The sequence below is a fragment of the Diceros bicornis genome, chromosome 14, assembly GCF_020826845.1.
Source record: "Diceros bicornis minor isolate mBicDic1 chromosome 14, mDicBic1.mat.cur, whole genome shotgun sequence".
Lineage (NCBI taxonomy): Eukaryota > Metazoa > Chordata > Mammalia > Perissodactyla > Rhinocerotidae > Diceros > Diceros bicornis.
Window position 1 is genome coordinate 38,830,936 of NC_080753.1, and position 20,370 is coordinate 38,851,305.

General features: G+C 42.4%; 1 protein-coding gene across 1 annotated transcript; it reads right to left on the reverse strand.

Annotated features, from left to right (window-relative positions):
• Positions 1-645: 645 nt before the first annotated feature.
• LOC131413339 (zinc finger and SCAN domain-containing protein 31-like) lies at positions 646-12,679 on the reverse strand. Its single transcript, XM_058553895.1, is given in 4 exon segments — positions 646-1,640; positions 8,862-9,009; positions 9,142-9,602; positions 11,981-12,679. Coding segments are annotated over 3 exon segments (1,542 nt in total). The 5' UTR covers positions 9,541-9,602; positions 11,981-12,679.
• Between the last annotated feature and the right edge of the window lie 7,691 nt (positions 12,680-20,370).

Here is a 20,370-nt window from a genome sequence, read left to right on the forward strand (position 1 = left end):
TTCTTAAATAGTTGCAATAATTTTATTTTACCAAAAAACAAAAACAAAACACCTATGTGGGAAAAATGCATGTGCAGGACAAATACAACCCATTTAGCCTGTTGGCCATCTCTGGTTTAAGCTGTGAATGGTCACTGGGAACTTGCATGATAAATCTTGCTCCACTCCCACTGAACCATGCTACCCACACAAATCATAATTCATTCCAATATTACAAAATGGCTTTTGTATTTCACAATGTTTTTAGTGTAGATAATTTATAGGTTAATGTATTTTATCAAGTTAACCAGAAATTCACGGTTTTATTTTTTCATGCAGATCAGATATTAACTCTAAATTTATACTCTATACAAGATTATTATTCCAACTCCAAAGAAAATAGAGGGGAAGAAAGAGGAGAATAGGAACACTAGTAATCTCTAAAACCTCCAGTATATATCTAATAGAACATTTAGATTTCTGGAGCCACTTGCTTCAGAGAAGAAAAGTTTGAGAATAAGGAATGAGCCCTTCCAAAGTCCCAGTTCACCAGATGGTATGCCTGGTGGCAGAACATCACAAAGTACTGTTTAGCAAGCTGCTTATCTCAGCTTCATATGTATTTTCAAATGACTGCTGAAATTGCAATAGTGATTGCAGAGTCCCCTACATCACTGTAATGGTAGCATCCTTTTCTGGTTGTGCTTTTTTGATGTTCCACAGGAATGAGCATAGATAAAAAATTCTGCACCACTCGTGATGTCACCAGGGCTTCTCTCCAGTGTGGATTCGCTGATGTACACTGAGGTGTGAGCTCCGCTGGAAAGCTTTTCCACATACATTGCGTTCGTAGGGCTTCTCTCCAGTGTGGATTCTTCGGTGTCCCAGAAGCTGTGAGCTGTAACTGAAAGCTTTTCCACACTCATCACACTTATAGGGCCTCTCTCCAGTGTGGATTTGCTGGTGTCCAACAAGAGCTGAACTATGACTGAAGGCCTTTCCACACTCATCACATTTATACGGTTTCTTCCCACTGTGGATTCTTTGGTGATGCAAAAGGCCTGAGCTCTGGCTGAAGCTTTTCCCACACTCACTACACTGGTATGGCTTCTCTCCAGTATGGACTCTCTGATGTTGTATCAGATGTGATCTCAGACAGAAAGCTTTTCCACAGTCATTACACTGGTATGGTTTCTCTCCTGTGTGGGTCCTCAGGTGTCGAACGAGGCCTGAGCTGTAATAAAAAGCTTTCCCACACTCATTACATTGGAAAGGTTTTTCTCCGGTGTGGATCCTTTGATGCTGAACAAGGTGTGAACTGTAATAAAAGGCTTTATCACACTCATCACACTGATATGGTTTTAATCGGTTATGTATTTTCTGATGGTCAATAAGTTGTGAGCTCCGACTGAAAGTTTTGCCACATACTTTACATGAACAGGGTCTCTCTCCAGTGTGGATTCTTTTATGTCTTAGGAGGTTTGATTTTTGAGTGAATCTTTTCCCACATTCATCACACTTATATCTTCTCTCACTTGTGTTTCTCTGATATCTTGCACGTTTTTGGGTTTTTCTACATTTAGGAACCTCTCCATTGATTTGGCCAGATAACTTTTCTTGGGATTCCATATATACAGTAAGTTCCTGCCTGATCACATCATCTGAAATAAAAAGTATAGCATTCAAATGTCACTGAAATATATAGGAAATAAAATTAAACACATATACTAGATGTACACAGCTTAAATATACCAACAAAGTGGTTTTACAACATTTAAGGAGGAAATTGGGAGATGGCAAAGGAAGAGAGGATTAGCAGTGGAGAAAAATTAGAGAAGAATAAGAGGGGTCGAGTGAAGAAGCATAGTAAATAAAAGAAAAGATCTCAGATAAGAATGGGTTCACTAGGGAAGGCCAGAAGTTGAGTAGAGAGGGATGAAAACAAGGAACTGTGGGAGGAACAGCAAGAAAAAGGAAGCTGACAGTGGCAGGTACCAAGCTGGAGCTATGAAACAACTCTGTGCAGGTTGTTCTGAAGGCCTCTAAGAATATTAAAAAATGAGAGATCAGAGCACAAAGAAATATCCCATTTCCAAATATGAAGAACAAAGAGATTAGAGCCTAGACACATGGGGCAAAAGAGGATATTATCACATGGGGACAGACAGAAACTGCTTTGGCCCCCAAAGACACTGCCACTACTCTTTTTGCAAAGGATAACACTGGGAATCTGTCAAGCCTGAAGCTACACTCTGTGGGTCATTTGAGACTTCCCAGGCAAATAGTCATTGACACAGAGAAGTTCTTTAATAGACCCTAGACTTCTACCTGTCCTTACCCAAGGAAACTATATTCCCATAATTCCTCTGCCTGTCTTTCCTACAGAGGCTCCTCTGAGCAGAATCCCAACACCCCCATTCCTCCAGAGTGGGAAATGGGGCCATTTCCTCAATGGTCAAGTTTCTGAAAAAAAGTGAGACTGTCCCACTCAAAGCATATTCTCCCTTAAAGTAATCCAATTTAGGACCCAGAATGAAGGGCAGAATTTGTAGCCATGTAGAATAATGCAGGGAAAAGTGATACACTTTGTGTGGATAAGAGACATTAAATGGAACAAAAAAAAAAAAAAAAAGGAAAAGGCAACTATGGAGACAATTAAAGAACTAGGATGCAGAATGAGTCAGACCTAACTCTTGGCAGAGGCACTGGGTTGACTGTGCCAAAATGCGTTGGCTAAAGAGATCCTGGGATTAGGCAAGAGAAGAAGCCATGGTCAAACAGCAGATTTGAGATCTCTCAGAGTGTGGATGAGGGACAAAGCTCACTGGCAACACGTCTGAGAAAAGTGACAGCCACCTCTGGGTCTTGGGGTTCCCATCCTGTGAAGGGCAGAAACCCAGAGATAAAGCAGAGCTGAAAAAGAATGTTGCCAGGAGTAAGATGAGCCTCTCCTCGGGGCCTCCTTTTAGGACAGGGGCCTGCAATGATTTCCTCACCAAACCAGCTTGCCACGTTGGTTAAAAAAACCCTCATTGTTAGTGGTTATATAAGGTTATCTTAAAGTTTTTGGGCACTTTACAACTTTATGTTATAGCTACCCTAGATCTATCTGTGTGCAGAATTTAAAGGCAAATTATATAAAGATACACATTTACGCAAGAACATAGTTTTGTAGAGCTATTAGGAAGTAAAAAGTGGCTACTGAAGAGGGGATCCAAAACAGCATTATACATATAATAGAACTAATATCTATATCAGCCCGAGAAGAAAATTTATGATTATAAAAAAGAAGCACGGGGGGCTGGCCTGGTGGCACAGGCGGTTAAGTGCACGCATTCCGCTGCGGTGGCCAGGGTTCGCCGGTTCGGATCCTGGGCGCGCACCGACGCACTGCTTGTCAAGCCATGCTGTGGCGGCATGCCATATAAAGTGGAGGAGGATGGGCATGGATGTTAGCCCAGGGCCAGTCTTCCTCAGCAAAAAAAGAGGAGGATTGGCAGATGTTAGCTCAGGGCCAATCTTCCTCACAAAAAAAAAAAAAGAAGCAGCACTGTATAGAAACTCAATTTCTAGCTGACTAAAAAAGGTTTGGGAAAATGGTGTACTTGTAGTCAGGATGGCACACTGAGTTCATACTTTGGCTCTAAATACATAGAATGATAGACCAAAAATAAAAATTAATCTAAAAACACATCTGTGCTAAAAGACAAGATAAACATCTGTGTGGAACAGAAAGGAAACAAAAACACAGAATGTGGCTACAGTTGAAGATGTGGGCCTGCTGGGCTCCAGAGAGTGACTGAGATCTTGGCCCCAGAGAAAAATAGGGGAGTAAAAGTGCTCCATGGGAGAGGGGGACTGGTTGATGCCAGAGGCTGGGTGAGACATGCAGGCGCACACATACAGAAGCACCCAGACATACACAGAGAAAGATACAACCCTGTGACCAAGAACTATGTCAAGCCATCTAGAAGCCTGTGACTTCATTGGTGACATCTGCTACCACATGAAACAGGAGACCTAAGACTTGGTCCCGGGGGGCCAGGTAAGAGTAACAACAGAATTCCTAAACAAGGAAGGAGAAAATGTAAAACAGATCAGAAAGAACTCAAAATGAGCCCAGAAAAGAAAATTTCAAAACTTGTAAATGGAATGCTAAGAAAGGCAGTTAACAAAATCACCAATTGAAACATGAATTCAATCCAGATAAAATTATTTTCATCAAAAAGCCTGAAAAAATTAGATTAAAGATACCTAAAAGATATAAATGATGACATACCATCCAGGGCAAATAAACATGGAATTATGAAATAAAATAAGCAAAAATGAAACAAGCATAGGTGGTATAAAAACTGAATAGAAATCTTAGATAAACTGGAGACAGATGGAGAATAGACTGAAAGACAATTGAAGAAGAATCCACTAAGATGTACCACAGAGAGACAAAGACATAAAATATATGAAAAAGTAGTTAAGTGAAATGAATAAATTGATAAGTAGGTTCTAATAGTGTCTTCTGGGAATTCCAGAAGAAAATAATATAAGGAATAAAAAAGAAGCACTATTTAAAGAACAAATAGCTGAGAATTTCCCAGAATTGAAGAAAAACGTGGGTTCTTGGAACAAAAGTGCACTTATGGACCAAATAAGATGAACAAAAATAAAACCATATCACAACACACTTTTTAGTGAAACTTCATAAAGGTTAAGAATAAATCTAAAAGTTACTAAAGAGTAAAGATAGAATCCCTAAACAAAAAAAAAAGGCATTTAAACTGATAATAGTCTTTTAATAGCAAACAATAGAAACTAGAAGATAGTGAAGTAGTATCTTCAAAATGCTGAGAAAAAAAAATTGTCAATTAGAATTTTATCCCAGCTAAACCACGATTAAAAATGGAGGGTAAAGTAAGGGTAGATATGCAATGACTAAGTCTACCACCCGAAGAACCTCACTAAAATCATTACTAAAGTATGAACTTCAACAAGAGTGAACTCAGAGGAAAGGTGTTGGCGTACAAAAATGGTGCCTCAGAAATTGATAAAATTTGTCAGAAAATTTAATTAACAATTTACTATTCAAGAAAAAACAATCTAATTCACATTTTAAAAAGAAACTGGTTCCTATGAGTGACCAATTATAATCTAGGGGGCCTAGAGTTGATAAAAAGTCTAGTTCCCCAGTTATAGGGGAAGAATTTCAAAAAGCCCATGAAAATAAGGGAATTTAAATTCCTCTGATATTGCCTTCTCTTAGCAAAATAAAGGTTTAAGTCACTGAGCTCTCAGTGTGTAATTAATCTTAGGCGAGGTTTTCAAGAGTGGTTTAATAGATGTGGACCAATATTTGACTTTGCTGCTACTGGACCTCTTTATAGGGACTTAAAAGAGGGGGTTTATTCAAGAAAACATGCTCCTTAGAATTGAGGTCATTGCAACCATTTATTTTCTAGTAGCTAGATGATCAGATGGCCTACACTATTCTCAATTTCTACAGTGACTGTATTGAAGCATACAATTTTGTATTCTGTTTGTCCTAAAAATAATTCTGACTTCACACGCCATTTGTAGATTGTACCTACCATACCTATAGCTTAAATTACCAAATTTTAAATCTGCCCAAGGACTTAAAGCTCTGAATACCTATCTCTATCTTTAATTTCCCCATAGAATAAAATCTAAACTCATTTGTTGAGTATACAAGCCCTTCATGATCCACTGGATTCTTGACTCTAGTTACACATTAGAATCACCTGGGGAGTTTAAAAAAAACAAAAAGCCCATGACTGGGCCCTGCCCCAGTCCAACTGAAACCCAAATTCTAAAGGTTGGCCCCAGGCACTGATATATTTTATAAGTCATCCATATGCAAAATGAGGGTTAAAAACTCTGATGTGAGAATATCCCTGCCGACCTTTCCAGTTTCATTTCCCGTAACTTTCCACCTTCCTCACATTTTTATACTCCATCAGCACTAAGGACTTAAGAACGTGGACTCTGGAGACAGACTATTTAAATCCCACATCTGCCATTTACTAGCATGGCAGTCTGGTGCCATTATAGGGTACAAGCCAATAGCTCTACCTACCTAAAAGCCTTCAAGCGCAGCAATGATTTGCAGGCCAGAGTGAATACTAATGTTCACAATGATTAACTTCAGTCTTCATGAAAAGGATAGACTGTGTTCAGTTTACTCTAAGAACGTTGTACATATCAGTAAGATGTCCATTAACTGGCTAATGCAAATAATAAAGTTTTGACCATCAAACAACAAGCTTCAGTTATTTAGGGAAACCTTATCATGTGAAACACCTTATTTCTTGACAATGTTGTTACTAGATAATTTGGAGAACATGAATTTCCAAATGATAGTAGGATGACCAAACATACTCCTATAGGTAAGAAGTACCCTAGTCATTAAAAATCCTCCCTAGGTAAAACAGAGACCACAAAGAAGAAAGTATAACTCATATTCTTTATCATTTTTTGTGTGTGTGTGAGGAGATCAGCCCTATGCTAACCTCTGCCAATCCACCTCTTTTTTTGCTGAGGAAGACTGGCCCTGGGCTAACATCTGTGCCCATCTTCCTCCACTTTATATGGGACGCCGCCACAGCATGGTTTGCCAAGCAGTGTGTCAGTGTGTGCCTGGGATCTGAACCAGCGAACCCTGGGCAGCGGAGCGTGCGCACTTAACCGCTTGCACCACCGGGCCAGTCCCTAACTCATATTCTTTAGATGACACTATTTCTAATAATGACATTCTTCATTTTCCCTTGCGAAAAGTGGCCATCACTTCCACCCATCAGACGTAGGCAGATTCCAACCCTGATCTCTAGAGCCCTTGTTCAAGACAGGAGAGGTGGGGCTGGCATGGTGGCGTAGTGGTTAAGTTCACGTGCTCTGCTTTGGCGGCCTGCCGGGGTTCGTGGGTTCAGATCCCAGGCACAGACCTACACACTGCTTGTCAAGCCATGCTGTGGCAGCATCCCACATAGAAAATAGAGGAAGACTGACACAGGTGTTAACTCAGAGACAATCTTCATCAAGCAAAAAGAGGAAGATTGGCAACAGATGTTAGCTCAGGGCCAATCTTCCTCACCAAACAGACACATAGATCAATGGAACAGAATAGAGGGCCCAGAAATAAACTCATGCATATATGGTCAGTTAATTTACAACAAAACAGCCAAGAATATACAATGGGGAATGGATAGTCTCTTCAATAAATGAGGTTAGGAAAAGTGGATAGCCACTTGAAAAAAAAAAAAAAAGATAGGAGAGGAGTCAGAAAGAGCAACTCTCATCTTTCCAGTACCTTCTAGAGCTTTAAAACAAGTGATGTAGCTCTCTTGCATCCCTCTCTTCCTCTCCATCACCATTCAGAACAGCCCTACTTTTCGCCCTCATAATGTTGAGCTGGAACTATAGCAAGTCTTCAAAGTGGTCCTTTTTTTCCTCCCTCTCCAATCCAGATTACATCTGGCTTACACGGCACATGCTAGTTCCTGCTCAACGCTCCCCTACCCCCGCCAAAAAAAAAAAGAAAAACTTTCTTAGGCTCTCTAAAATTTTGTTCCAGACCACCTACCAGACACTCAGTCTCAGCCAAACTGACCCACCCACATCCTCCTATCATGATTTGTACTTTTCAGCATTATTCCTCTGTTTGGACTTCATCATTCACCTTTAGTGAGCATTTCCTACATATAAGTTGCTGGGGATACACAGAAGGAGCCTCAGATAAGTGGTAATATAGTATGCTAAATGTTATGACAGAGGTATGCACAAGGTGCATCACATAACTCATACATGTGGGAGGGTATCAAGAAAGGCTTCCTGAAGGAGGTGACAGCTGAGTAGAAGAATAGCTATAAGTTGGTTTGGTAGAAGAGTGGAGAAGGTGTGGTCACAGGTGGTGTTTGATAAGATGAATTCAACATGGTTGCTATGTGTATGTGTGCAGCAGTGGGGTGGAGGTGGCTGGGAGAATGCTGAGCATTATTAGCAAAAAACAAACATATCATGGGTTGATAGGATAGGGAAGGAAAGAAGCACTGGGGAAAAAAATAGGTTGAATGACTAGAAATTCCAATGTGACCAAAGAAGAAGAGAAGAGCTAGAAGAGGGGTGCGTGTGAGGAACATCCTTCCTGATGCTCTCTGCCCAATGAAATGCAACCATTCTTTACCACCCAGTTAGAATCCCAGCCACTCTGCTACCACCAGGGCCTAAAGAACAGATTTCTCCCTCCTCAGACCACGATCTCTGATTTGGCACACAATCATTCACTGTTTCAAATCAACAGCTATCTTTTTATGGGTACTCAACTCCATAAGGCATGGATCCTCATAGAACCCAGAGCCAGGCCTTACACACAGTGAAAGTTAAAGATTTACTGACTTCTTAACAGGACCCACAAAGCCCTCACGTTCTGACCTCTGACCACCTTCTCTCTGCTACTCTGCCTGTCTCTCCATGCTCCAGTCATCCCGTCTTCTTTCAAACCCACCAATTTCTTTCCCACTTGTTTTTGCACATGCTCTTTTGGCCTGTAATGCTTTTCCTTCTAATATTCACTTGGCTAATTCCTATTCCACTTTTAGGATTCAGCTCCCATGTTACTTCCTCAAAAAAGCCTTCTCTGACTACTGTCTCCCCCATATACAATCTGTCATGGTATATTTGTGTATTTATTTGTTTAATGCCTCTGTTACCAGACTATTGTAAGCTCCATGAAAGCAAGGATCATGTCAGCTGTATTCACTATACTGGGTGCTTTGCAGTGCCTAGCACATAATAAGTACTCAATATATATGTGCTGAATGATGAATGATTCTAAGGTCTCCAGGGGAGACATACGACCAACTGTAAACACTAACCACAATCCTCTTGGTGTTGAGGGTCCTGAGATTTACCATTACACTGGATTTCCATGGGTTGAGGCTGGAGATACGTTGTTTCCTTAGCTGGATCCAGAGGCACCAATGTCTCAGAAAGCACTTCCTGTGCACAGGCCTGGGTTGAAACCTGGAGGACAAGCAGACTCATTTGGGCATCTGAAGGGCCCACAGGGTACATGATCCCCAGAGAGCCCACAAAGGATCAGTCTAGATGCCCACTCCCAACCATCCTCCCATGGAGCACAGGGCCCTTTCCTACCTGCTGGCCTGGTTCATCCAGCTCCCTCTCCAGATCTTCCAGCACAGCCACTGCCTCCTCCCCACTCTCTGGATGATGCTCCTGCACCCAGGCCTGCAGCTCCTCAGGCAGGATGGTCAGGAACTGCTCCAGCACCAGCAAGTCCAACATCTGCTCCTTGGTGTGTATCTCAGGCCTTAACCACTCACAGCAGAACACCCAGAGCTGGCTCAAGGCCTCACGGGGCCCAGGAGTCTCCTTGTAGCAGAATTGTCGGAAGCGCTGGCGGAATAACTCCTGGTTATTTGGGCTGCTCCCTTGTGGGCCAGATCCCTGACCCTTGGCAGGCCTTTTTTTGTTGTTTACTTCAAAGAGCCTCTTTGGCTCTTTAGGAACCCGTGGAAGGAACACAGCAGCCATTCCAGCTCCGATTGGCAGAGAAGAGGATGGCTGTTACAAGTGTTATCTTTTAGCGCACACTCCTAAGGTTACAGAAACCATAGTTAAAAAGATATATAAACACAGGCTGATTAAATACTTGAGCTCACTAAGTCTAATGTTTCTCTGTTTTAGAAGAAAAAGGAGGCTCAAACCAAAATTAAAGAGAATTCAATAAAAAGAATTTTAAAAATAAAAGCTTAAGGCAATTCAAAGCTTTTTCCAAGTAGAAGGAACGTTTGTGAAGAAACATGTTTCATAATACTGAGAATATTAAATAAATTATATATATACATATATATATATAAAAATAACACCAAAACAATCAGCTGATAAGGCTGAGTTTACGCTTATGAGCCATAGAGAACACTACCTTGACAGAGTCTTAGTAGTATCTCCGAGGGAGGGAGGCAAAGTCAGAATATTTATGAGGTTTTGGGGGTTTAAGGCAGATCTTTCAAAGCAGGATAAGGATTGGGCAAGGATCATGATACAATAGTTTAGGATTGATGGAAGACACAGCAAGGTGAAGGTTTTGAATTGAGGGCTTCAAAATGTCTGGATCCTATCCATTGACAGCTGAAGAGTTTGATGTTCACTTAAATGGATTGAGGGGCAAGGTCTTGAAACAAATATAATTATTTTCGACTTTTATCTTCCAGGGCAAGAATTTCCTGGAATAGTAAAGTCATGCTGATAAAGACAGTGGACTAGTAGTGCCACATTTAGGGAAGACAACTAAATAGTAAAATCATGTTAATGTAAGTAGTAGGCTGTGTGGGTATCCATGGTTTCAGTTTTCCATGTAATCGCAGACTTAAGCAGGGCCTATCAGTTTAAGGAAACGTGGACTACCAACTGATTAGCATGGTGGGCAGTGGTTTAAGGGTATGGGCTGTGGATTGCAAAAGACCTGGGCTTGAATCCTATCATGTTCTCTTATGTGTGGTCGTTTAATCTCCCTAAACTTCTATTTCCCCCTCTGTAAAATATCTTACAACTTTTTTAACGTTTTATTTCGAAATAATCTTAAACTCACAGAAAATTTCCCAAAAAGGTACAGAACAGTCCCTATACCTTTCACTCAGCTTCCCCTCATGTTACTATCTTACATAATCACAGAGCAATTGCAAAACCAGAAAAACAATATTCTTATAATGCAATTAAACCACTGACCTTCTTATAGAGGACTGTTTTGGGAATAACTACAGAAAGCATTAAATTCAGTGCATAGCACTTAACAAGACCTCAGTAAAAGGCTGCAGTTCCCGCTGTGACCTGGTCATCTAGGCGATGGCTCTAGAGACAACGCCTAGCGCTCAGGTACACTTGCTCGGTTTCTGGGCACAGTATTTAGGACCACGCCAGGAGGCCCTCTAGTGCCTTCTCTGCGCCTAGCATCTGTTACTCACTGGGTATCTTTCAAAAACACCTTCATTTCCCCAGCCCTAAATATTAATTTAGGGGATTCTATAGGGGGCTTGGAGAAAGACTTTTAGCAATCATTCAAGATAAAGGACATGGGACCGCTTCTACACGTTGTCTTCCACTAGTTTAGATTCTCGAAAGAATAAGACAACATAGTGAGTTAACCTACTGGACTACAAACACCTTTCCCACCTATCCTGTAACATAAACCGAACTGGCACATCATCAATGAGCAACCACAACAAGCCCCACACTCGGGAAGGTTTGGCTGTCTGTGTCCCTTAAGCTACAAGGACCTGACAGACCACAAAGGTTTCTGGGAGTCGGCGGCCGCGCTGGACAAAGGGGTGGCCCGCATAGACGCACCCGGGTCAGCACCTGTGGCCCAGGAGTCCGGGTCTTCGAAACGTCCTGGTGCGCCAGCCGGGAGCTGGGCCGGCGAGGGGGCCCAGCAGAGCCCGGGCACAGTCGCCGCCTAGCCCTGCTCCTGACCGGGCTCCGCCGGCGCTTCCGGCGCGGGCTGAGCAAGCAGGTGGCTCCTCCTACCCGCGCCCAGCCGACTAGGGGCTCCGGGGCAGCGGGGCCCCGCTCTCTCCCGCCGGCGTTACGCACGCCCGGGGTAGGCGGCCGCCGGGCCGCGGCTAGCCCCCGGGCACCCCAGCCCGGCCGCCAGCGGAAGTGCGTCCGCGAACCCGCCCGGGCCCCACGCCTGGACTTCCGGCGGCTTCAGAGAGCTCCGCGCGGCTTAGCGTGCCCGGGAGCGCTGCGCCGGACGCGGGCTCTGCAAGTCGAGATTCCTAGGCTTAGGGGCTTTTGACTTATAACTCGCCTCGTCTTATAAAGAGGAGCCGAGCGCTAGCTCCGCCGCGTTGAGTCCCTCCGCCGTCCCCGGCGCGGGGCGGCGGGCCGGGACCTTCCCAGTTGCGCTTCTCTTCCGCCGTCGCTTCTCCGTCTCTGTTCACCGACCCCAAATCCGCTCGCCCTCTCTGCTCACCTGCCTCCCTGGCCAGCATCCTCCGCCCTTCCATCCCAGCCTTCGGCAACCTGAATATATTTACCAGGCAGACACATCGCTCAACCGGAGTATGACCGCAGTATTCTCATCAGTCCAGTCGCGCAGTGTTGATCATAAACGACCCACAAGGAGAGGAAGGGAAAGGAGAATTAAGGCACGCTATGATGAACACTGGGCTGTGGATCCCACTTACAACCCGCGAACACGCAAAAAGCTTAAGGGACCTGCCCAAGTCTGCACAGCGCAGGGACAGGATGCACCCGACGCAGGTGATCCAGACCTGTCTTGGGATCCCTACAGCGTGGCCACACGGAGCGTCACACAGTCGGAGACCACCAGTGCTTAAAATGGCAATTTCCGGGCTTATTGTATACATTGACATTTAAAAATGAAACGGCTACATGGCTCTTTTAAATATATCCAATTGAATTTAAATACCACTCAGCAGGTGTAGTGTTGCTAGGAGCTGCTCAATGCTAGAGTATGTACTAGGAATAGAGGGAAAGTATTGAGATGGTTCTTGGCCTAAGGAGTCCAGCAGAGGACACAGAATAGCTAGTGTTTAGAAGCTTGTGGTATGGAGTTGGGTAAACTTGTATTGGAATCCTGGTTCTCTGATTATTAGCTAAACTTTTCTAAAGCCATTTCCTCTACAAATTGGAGATCATGTTAGTACTTCAGAGAAGTATTGTGATGAATTAGGAAATACCACATTGCTGTTACAACACAACACTTAGTAACTTGATATTTTCATGAGGATTACAATAAAAATCACTTAGTAACTTGATTTCTTACGAGGTAAGAAATGCTTATTACCTCATTCTAGACGGTAAATGAGCTCCATGAGGCTGCAGACTCTACATTTCTGTATTCTGCCATTGGGTCTTATAGAGTGGCAATACATTTGTTCCTGTTTAACTGCTGAATGAGAGGTACAGAGAATGAGGTGCTTCAAAAGTTCCCTGGCAAACACCACAAAACTTTTTTAAAGAAAATTGGAACCTCGGGTAGAGAACAGTCTTCTGGAAAAATTTAACAGTTGATGGGCTGCAGCTTATAAAGAAAGTTTTCATTCTGGTGACTCTTTAAGTTGGTGGGTGGAGTGGGAAGCAGGGAACCACCGATGTGCTTTGCTAACTTATAGAATGTAGGGGAGCAGAATTTGCCACCCCAAAATATGTCTCTTTGGTATAAGGATTATTTTAGCTGGTTATTTTTTAAGAAACAACAGACATGAGAGAAGCTCTGAAAACCAGGTGGAAGTTACCCATTGTAAGAAACATTTACATGTAGAAGGGAAATCTCCATTTGTAAGGGTGTCTCAGAAAGGAAGAGGGGCAGGACTCAAGCTCTAGAAACTCTTTATCATTGGAGAAGGCAACACTTAAATCTGCATAACAATCTTATCCTTGTTTACTAGGCTTTTCCTGGTAACCTCACATAGCTGACTCCCCATCCCTGACATCTTCTGTCTTTAGCTGAAAATGGTAATGAAGGTGATGGTTTCCACTGTCTCAGGGAGTTACTCCGTTTTCCTGGGTTTCTCCCATGTATACAGGACATATACATATTATTAACCTTTTGTTTTTCTCCTGTTAATCTTTCTTACGTCCATTTAATTATTAGGCCAGCTGAAGAATCTAGAAGGGAAGAAGGGAAATTTTTCTGCCTCAGCAAGGACTTGCAGAGAACCTAAAAAGGGGAATAAATGAATATGACTTAGATGTTGAAGAGGCAGACATAGACAGACTGACAAAGCAGATTACCTTTGTAGGAGCAGAGATGCTATATTGAAAAGGTGGTTGTGACCAGACTGAAATTAGACTGAGCGGAGACCAGGGAGGCTGGTGCTGAGGCTCTCGCAGAGTTGAGGTGTGTGGAGTGAGCACTGGATGGGAAGGAGCTCAGGTTAGAGAAGGAAAGGTAGTACCTCTCCTTCCCTGGCTGTCTCTCTTCCAGGTCTTCTTAATCCGCTGTGCCTTACTGAGCCATGATGGTGCTCAGGGCAAGCTGCCCCAGGAAGCACCACTCTGGTATGCGGATTATTTCGAGCTGAAGACAATAAGGATATTTGACCTCCCCCACTAACTGCCTAGAGAATCTGGCATGGTGGCTCATTCCTGGAACAGATCTTCTATCATGATGGCTATAAAGATAATGTAAAATAGATGTTGCAATGGGAGGGGCACCAAGCCCCTTTTATCAAAAAACTCTATCTCTCCCTGACCAAATTATCAATAGATGACCCCGAAAAGAATTGTCCTCCTGCCCTCTGAAGTCCCAGGCCACTACCCACCCCCAACACGCTCCTCGCCTTTAGCTGCAATACTTAAGCAAGCAGCTTAGACAGAGGGACGAGTTGCTCATTTCTGAGTTTCTCCCATGTATACATGTTATTAAACTTGGTATTATTTTCTCCTGCTAACCTGTCTTGTTGATTATTTGGCCAGCCATAAGAACCTTAAGGGAAAGGGCAGAGGGAGATTCTCCCTCTTTCCCCTACAGTCACTTGCTCCAAAACAGATGCCCCTTTCGTTGGCATTTGATTGGCTTTCCTTGATTTGCTTTGTTCTTTTTAAAATTTGTTCTCTTTCTTACCCAGTAAACAGGCTTTCTTTCCCTAGGGCAGATGTATCTATTATTTCTGGAATACTATCAGCATCTGGATGGCAAGGATCTGCCTTCTCTTTCTTTGTATTATCTGCTGATTCTATGTAAATGTTTAATAAATATGTTTTTAGTTGGTTGATTGATTTTATCAGGGAGGGGGAAATCTCCCCTTCTACCTTTCTTGTGTTCTAATGGCTGGACTAATAATAAAATTAACACAAGACCAGCTTAACAGGAGAAAAACCCCAATTTAATATGTTCGTATTAGAGATTATAGAGAAATGATGCTTGGAGAGTGAACAAAGCAGGCAGTATATATATCTTTTTACATAGAGAAACAACAAATTTGTGAGGAATGATAGGACAAAGAAACTTAAGTTTGAGGTACATAATTAGGAATTTAAACAGAGTTTAGGCTTGAGGTAGTAAATGAATATAGTTTGTTTATACAAGCTTCTTGGCCCTTAATTCCCTAGCTCTGGTGATAAGGATGCAGGGAGAGCATCTTTCACATGGGAGATTTAATTCCTGCTTTCAGGACGAACAGAGGAGGGTCAGAATGCCCTTTTTGCTTCTCAAATAACTTTAATTCAAAATAATCAATATGCCATTGTGGGATATTTTGGGGTGGCCTACCCTGGGCCCCAACAATAGTAGACACTGAGAACTTTAAGGATCTTGTGGCAGGAAAAGGGATCATCTGTATAGGTTGGACAAAAGCATTACCTAAGCCTTATTGAGAACAAGATTTTATTTTGTGGTCTTGTAATGAAGTCTTAGATAAAACAAGGATATGTGACTGTAGGGGAGGAAAAATAATTTTCCCTCTATCTTTCTAGGTTCTTGGCTAAGACACCCTCTGTAGTAAGAGACAGATTAACAGGAGAAAAACAAAAGTTTAATAACCTGTTTATCTCCTGGGAAAGACCCAGGAAAGCTAACTCCCCCGAATGGCCCAATTTATATACCTTAAATAACATCTTCAACTAAAGACAAAAGAAGATGTTGGGGGCAGGGAGCCAGTTATGGAAGGTTTTCAGGCAAACCACGGTAAACAAGGGTATGGTTATTATGCAGATTTAAGTTGCTGCCTTTTCCATTGATAAGAGTTTCTAGAGATTTGGTCATCCTCCACTTCCTGCTACAGAGAGGGAGACATCCTTACAAATGGAAATTTCTCTTGTAAATCTAAATGTCTCTCACAAAAGGGTAACTTCTACTTGATTTTCAGAGCTTTTCCTCTGTCTGCTGTTTCTTAAAAATAATCAGCCAAAAATAATCCTTATGACAAAGAGGCGTATTTTGGGGTGGCAAATTTTGCTGCTCTTCATGACAATTGTATCAGGGAAGCGTTATGGTTTTCCTGCCTTAGGAATTCTCACAAAAGATTCAGAGGAATCAGCCTGAAACATAGCTCTATTCAAGATCAAGGTGGCTAAGGGGTTAAAGGGTTTAGCAACCTTGACTCCTCAGGTACAGTCTCCAAAAGCCAAATATCCTCTTAGTAAAAGAAGAGGGCCAAACTAGAGTGAAAGATGCTTGGCAGCAATGGAATAAGGCTGTTGACCAGCAGTTTTGCCAGTGCTTTAGGTAGTTCCATTATCAGGAATGATGGTGCTCAGGGCAAGCTGCCCCAGGAAGCACCACTCTGGTATGCAGATTATTTCGAGCTGAAGACAATAAGGACTCAGAGAGCTCAGGAAAAATATTTGAGTTTCCCCTCCTAAACTGCCTAAAGAATTTAAAACCAAAAAATCTGTTTTAGGAAGGGGTTATTATCATGACTGCTATAAAAGATAATTTAGGATAGAGGTTACAATAGGAAAGGCACCAACAAGCCCCTCTTATCAGAAGTTCTGTCTCTCTGGCCACATTCTTTGGATGGCCCTGCGAGGAGTTGTCAGACAATCATTTACAAGGGAAGTCTCCATTTGTAAAGGTATCTCCCTCTCTGTATTGGGAAAAGGCGGGGGTGAGCTCATTTCTAGTAACTTATCAATGTGGAAGGTGAGGCCTTGAGCTACATAATAAACCTTACTCTTGTTTACTGTGCTTTAGTGGTAATCTCCTGTAACTGACTCCCCCCACCCCCAAAATCCTCCTTTGTCATTGGCTGAAAATGATATTTAAGACGAGAATTTCTGCTATTGTGTTGAGAAACGCAGTGTCCCTGCTTTCTCCCATGTATACATGTTATTAAACTTGGTATTATTTTCTCCTGCTAACCTGTCTTGTTGATTATTTGGCCAGCCAGAAGAACCTTAAGGGAAAGGGCAGAGGGAGATTCTCCCTCTTCCCCCGACAGGAACAAATGCCTAGGGCCCACAAATCTCTGAGCCAACTCTAGGAACTTTGATGTAAGTGGCTGAGGTCCAAGACAGACATCAAGCAGCAGATTCTAGAGCTGCTGGTGCTGAAGCAGTTTTTGACCATCTTACCCAAAGATCTCTAGGCCTGTGTGTGGGAGAAGCCTCCAAAATGTGGAGAGGAAGTGACCACACTAGGAAGCTTTAGAGAAAGAGTCTGATGATCTAGGACAGCAGGTGAGAATGAAGAGTTGTAATCTGGGTAGGATGATTGAGAATGGTAAGGAGGAGACATGAATGTAAGATTGGAATAAGTAGATCATTGCTGAGCTAAAGTCTTTTCTGCGGTTCCAAGTTTATCCCTTGCTTACTCCTTGCTATATACTTTCCTAGACTTGAGGAATAGATGAATCTCTAGCTCCTAAGTCTCCTGTTCTGTGCCCCTTGGTTATACTACTTGTCATGTATTTTCTGAAGTTTTAGTTCCAATTCCCAGTGTATTTCCCTCACTGGCCCAACTGTATCTAATTTTCTTCTGGTCCTAGCTTGTTGCTGGGATGTTCTGGTTCAGGGTCTCTGGAGAGGTAGCAGTCAAGATGTTGGCTGGGCTGCAGTCATCAGAAGAAAGCTGAGGATCTGCTTTCAAGTTGGCTCACTTGTGGTTATTGGCAGGATGCCTCAGTTCCTTAACACGGAGACCTCTTCAAAGGGCTGCCTGAGTGTCCTCATGCTACTGAACCAAAATGAGTTCACTCTCTGGTGAGTTAAAATCAGACTCTCCACCAGGAGTCGTCACACAAAGCAAAGTATATTTGCAGGAAATAGGAGACCATGAAGAATCACTTCTAAAGTTGTGGTGCTCCCTGAACAAAGGGAGGCAGGTCCTTTTATTTCGAGTGGAATGAATATTTAAAAGGGAAGTTTTGTCATCACATGCAGATGCGGGTATTAGCTGGCGCAGGCGCAGTCTGAAAACATGCTGTCACATACATGGCATGTTATGCTAATAAGCCCTAGGCTTCTCTTAGGCTGGAGCTTATAGTGTTAAGATGAGGAAAAAGGGCATTTTCTGGTCATCCTCAGGTCATCTGCGCAGGTACTGCCATTGCAGTGGGGCTCAATCTGGTTCAGGCTGGTTGAAGCTAGTATCTCTTCCCGACATAGCTCTGAAAAACAATCTTGAGGGAGTGTTAAGCACCTTTAAGCTTTCTTCCAGCAGCTGAGGGAATGCTGTGTTAAGCACCTTTAAACTTCCTTCCAGCTGTTGAGGGAATGCACCGGTGACACTCACAGCATGGCAGCTGGTTTCTCCCAAGTGATCCTAAGAGAGAGACCGAGGATGCTGCGATGCTTTCTATGACCTAGTTTCATACCGTCAGTTTGGCCATATTCTATTTTTTAGAAGTGTGTCACTAGGTCCAGCCAACACTCAAGCGGAGGGAAATTAGGCTCCACCTTTTGGATGGAGTTGTGTCAAAGAGTTTGTGGATATATTTCAAACCACCACAGGGAAGTTACTTATCCTCTATGTGCTTCAGTCTCTTCCCCTCTAAAAGGGGGATGAAAATAGTATCTATCTTACAGGAATGAGTTGTGAAGTTAAATGAGGATGATATCTTTGAAAAGTGTTTTATACCCATTATAACTCTCTCATGCTCTGTTATAATTTTCCCTGTAATTACTACTGAAGCTCTACTGTTCTTATCTGTCTCCTAGACCTCTCTGTTTTAGTGTTCTCTCCCTTGAACTGACCCTGGTATCTGTGCTTGGTTTAGGTTAACTCATGATATATAATCCTGGGACATACTTAAATCATCCTTTGCCCTTTCCCCTAGGTGTCTCAGAAAATAAGTTATATCTGTGCAGTCTGTTTATTTCAGGTGACAAAAGTAGTACTGAGAATAAGAGGTTTGCACCAAAGAAACAAATATTTAAAGAAATACATCCATTTAGGCAGTGCCAGCTACATAATTTGCAGGGCTAGTGCAAAATGAAAATGTAGGGCCCCTTGTTCAAAAAGCAAGGAAAACATATTGTTAAAGATATTAAAATAGAAAACCTTTTTATTCTCCCCTAAGGGCTCTGCCTTGACTTGCCTTTGTGTTTTTATTTATTTAATGTCGTTTGAAGTAAATAAAAATTAAAATTTTAAATTATTAGTGTGAATTTTACTGTTTATTTTTATACTACACTATGCCAGTTTTTAAATGAAAATATAAAAACATTTAACTTGTATGTAGAATCACCAAAATTACACACGATTCGTATTTTGTAGCTCCTATGTGCATATGTATTTTAGATCAGTGGAAACACTGTACAAAACTGACTCATCACTTCTTGACAGGCACACATTCTACCAAAACTCTCTACCTTTAGCTTGCTGATGAGTAAGGAAGGACTGAAAGGATGAGCAACAGTGTGTTGCTGTCTTTCCCTTTCCTTCTGTGTCATTATTTTCAATAAGTGTTGCCTAATACAGAGAAGTAACACAATTAATAAAGAATATGGTAGGGTTCCTTAGTCATTCCTGTTTCTTAGACCCTGCCATCTGCAAGCTTTCTGAGTTATAAGCAGGTTCTGGTTCCAGCAGAAAGTGTGGTCTCACCTGGCTATCAGCCCCAGCTTACTCAGATGCAGAGATAACACGCTTACCCTGTACTTGTAGGGGAGGAAAACTTTTCCCTTCTTCCCTTCTGGGTTCTTTGGCTGGTCTAATAATTAGGTTGACATAAGACAGATTAATAGGAGAAAAACTAATTTCATATGTATGGGAGCCCCAAAGATATGAGACTCAAGGGCAAGTCAGGAAATTGAGGCTTATATGCCATCCTGAGCTAAGGAATGGGATAGGGGCTGGAGGCTTCACAGGGGAGGAGGGTAATTCACAGATGATATGAAGAGCAGATGTTTGGTAATTAGAAGTTTGTCTTGCCATGCAGATAGGTCTTTCAGATAAAAAAAGTTATCTCTGGCAGTAGCTCTCTTCCTGGTACAGGCCCCCTATCTAAATTCTTTTAGTCAGTTAAGGGGGAGGTAAAAGTTTTTTCTGAGTCTGCTGGGTCTTGATTGCCTTCAGCTCAAAATAATCCACATGCCAAAGTAGCACATTTTGGGGCAGCCTATTCTGCTCCCCTTTATACTTCCTTTGAGTCTTGCTGAACTCCTATGAATTGTGGGTCCGCTGGAATTTTGTTCTTATAGGATATTACAAATGCAAGATGTGAATGGGGGTGCAAGAAACCACAGACATATCCACAGACATACCCTATGCCCATAACATCAGGCACATGCTCTATGGTCCTATTTTACTTCACTTACAAAACACAAGTTCAAAGGTAAAGTTAAGAATTTCAAGATTGTGACGACAGAGTATTAAAACAAGCTCTGGACCTTCCGAACCCAGGACGCTTCTGAGCGCTAGGGCCCTGTGTGACTGCATAGGTCACACACTTC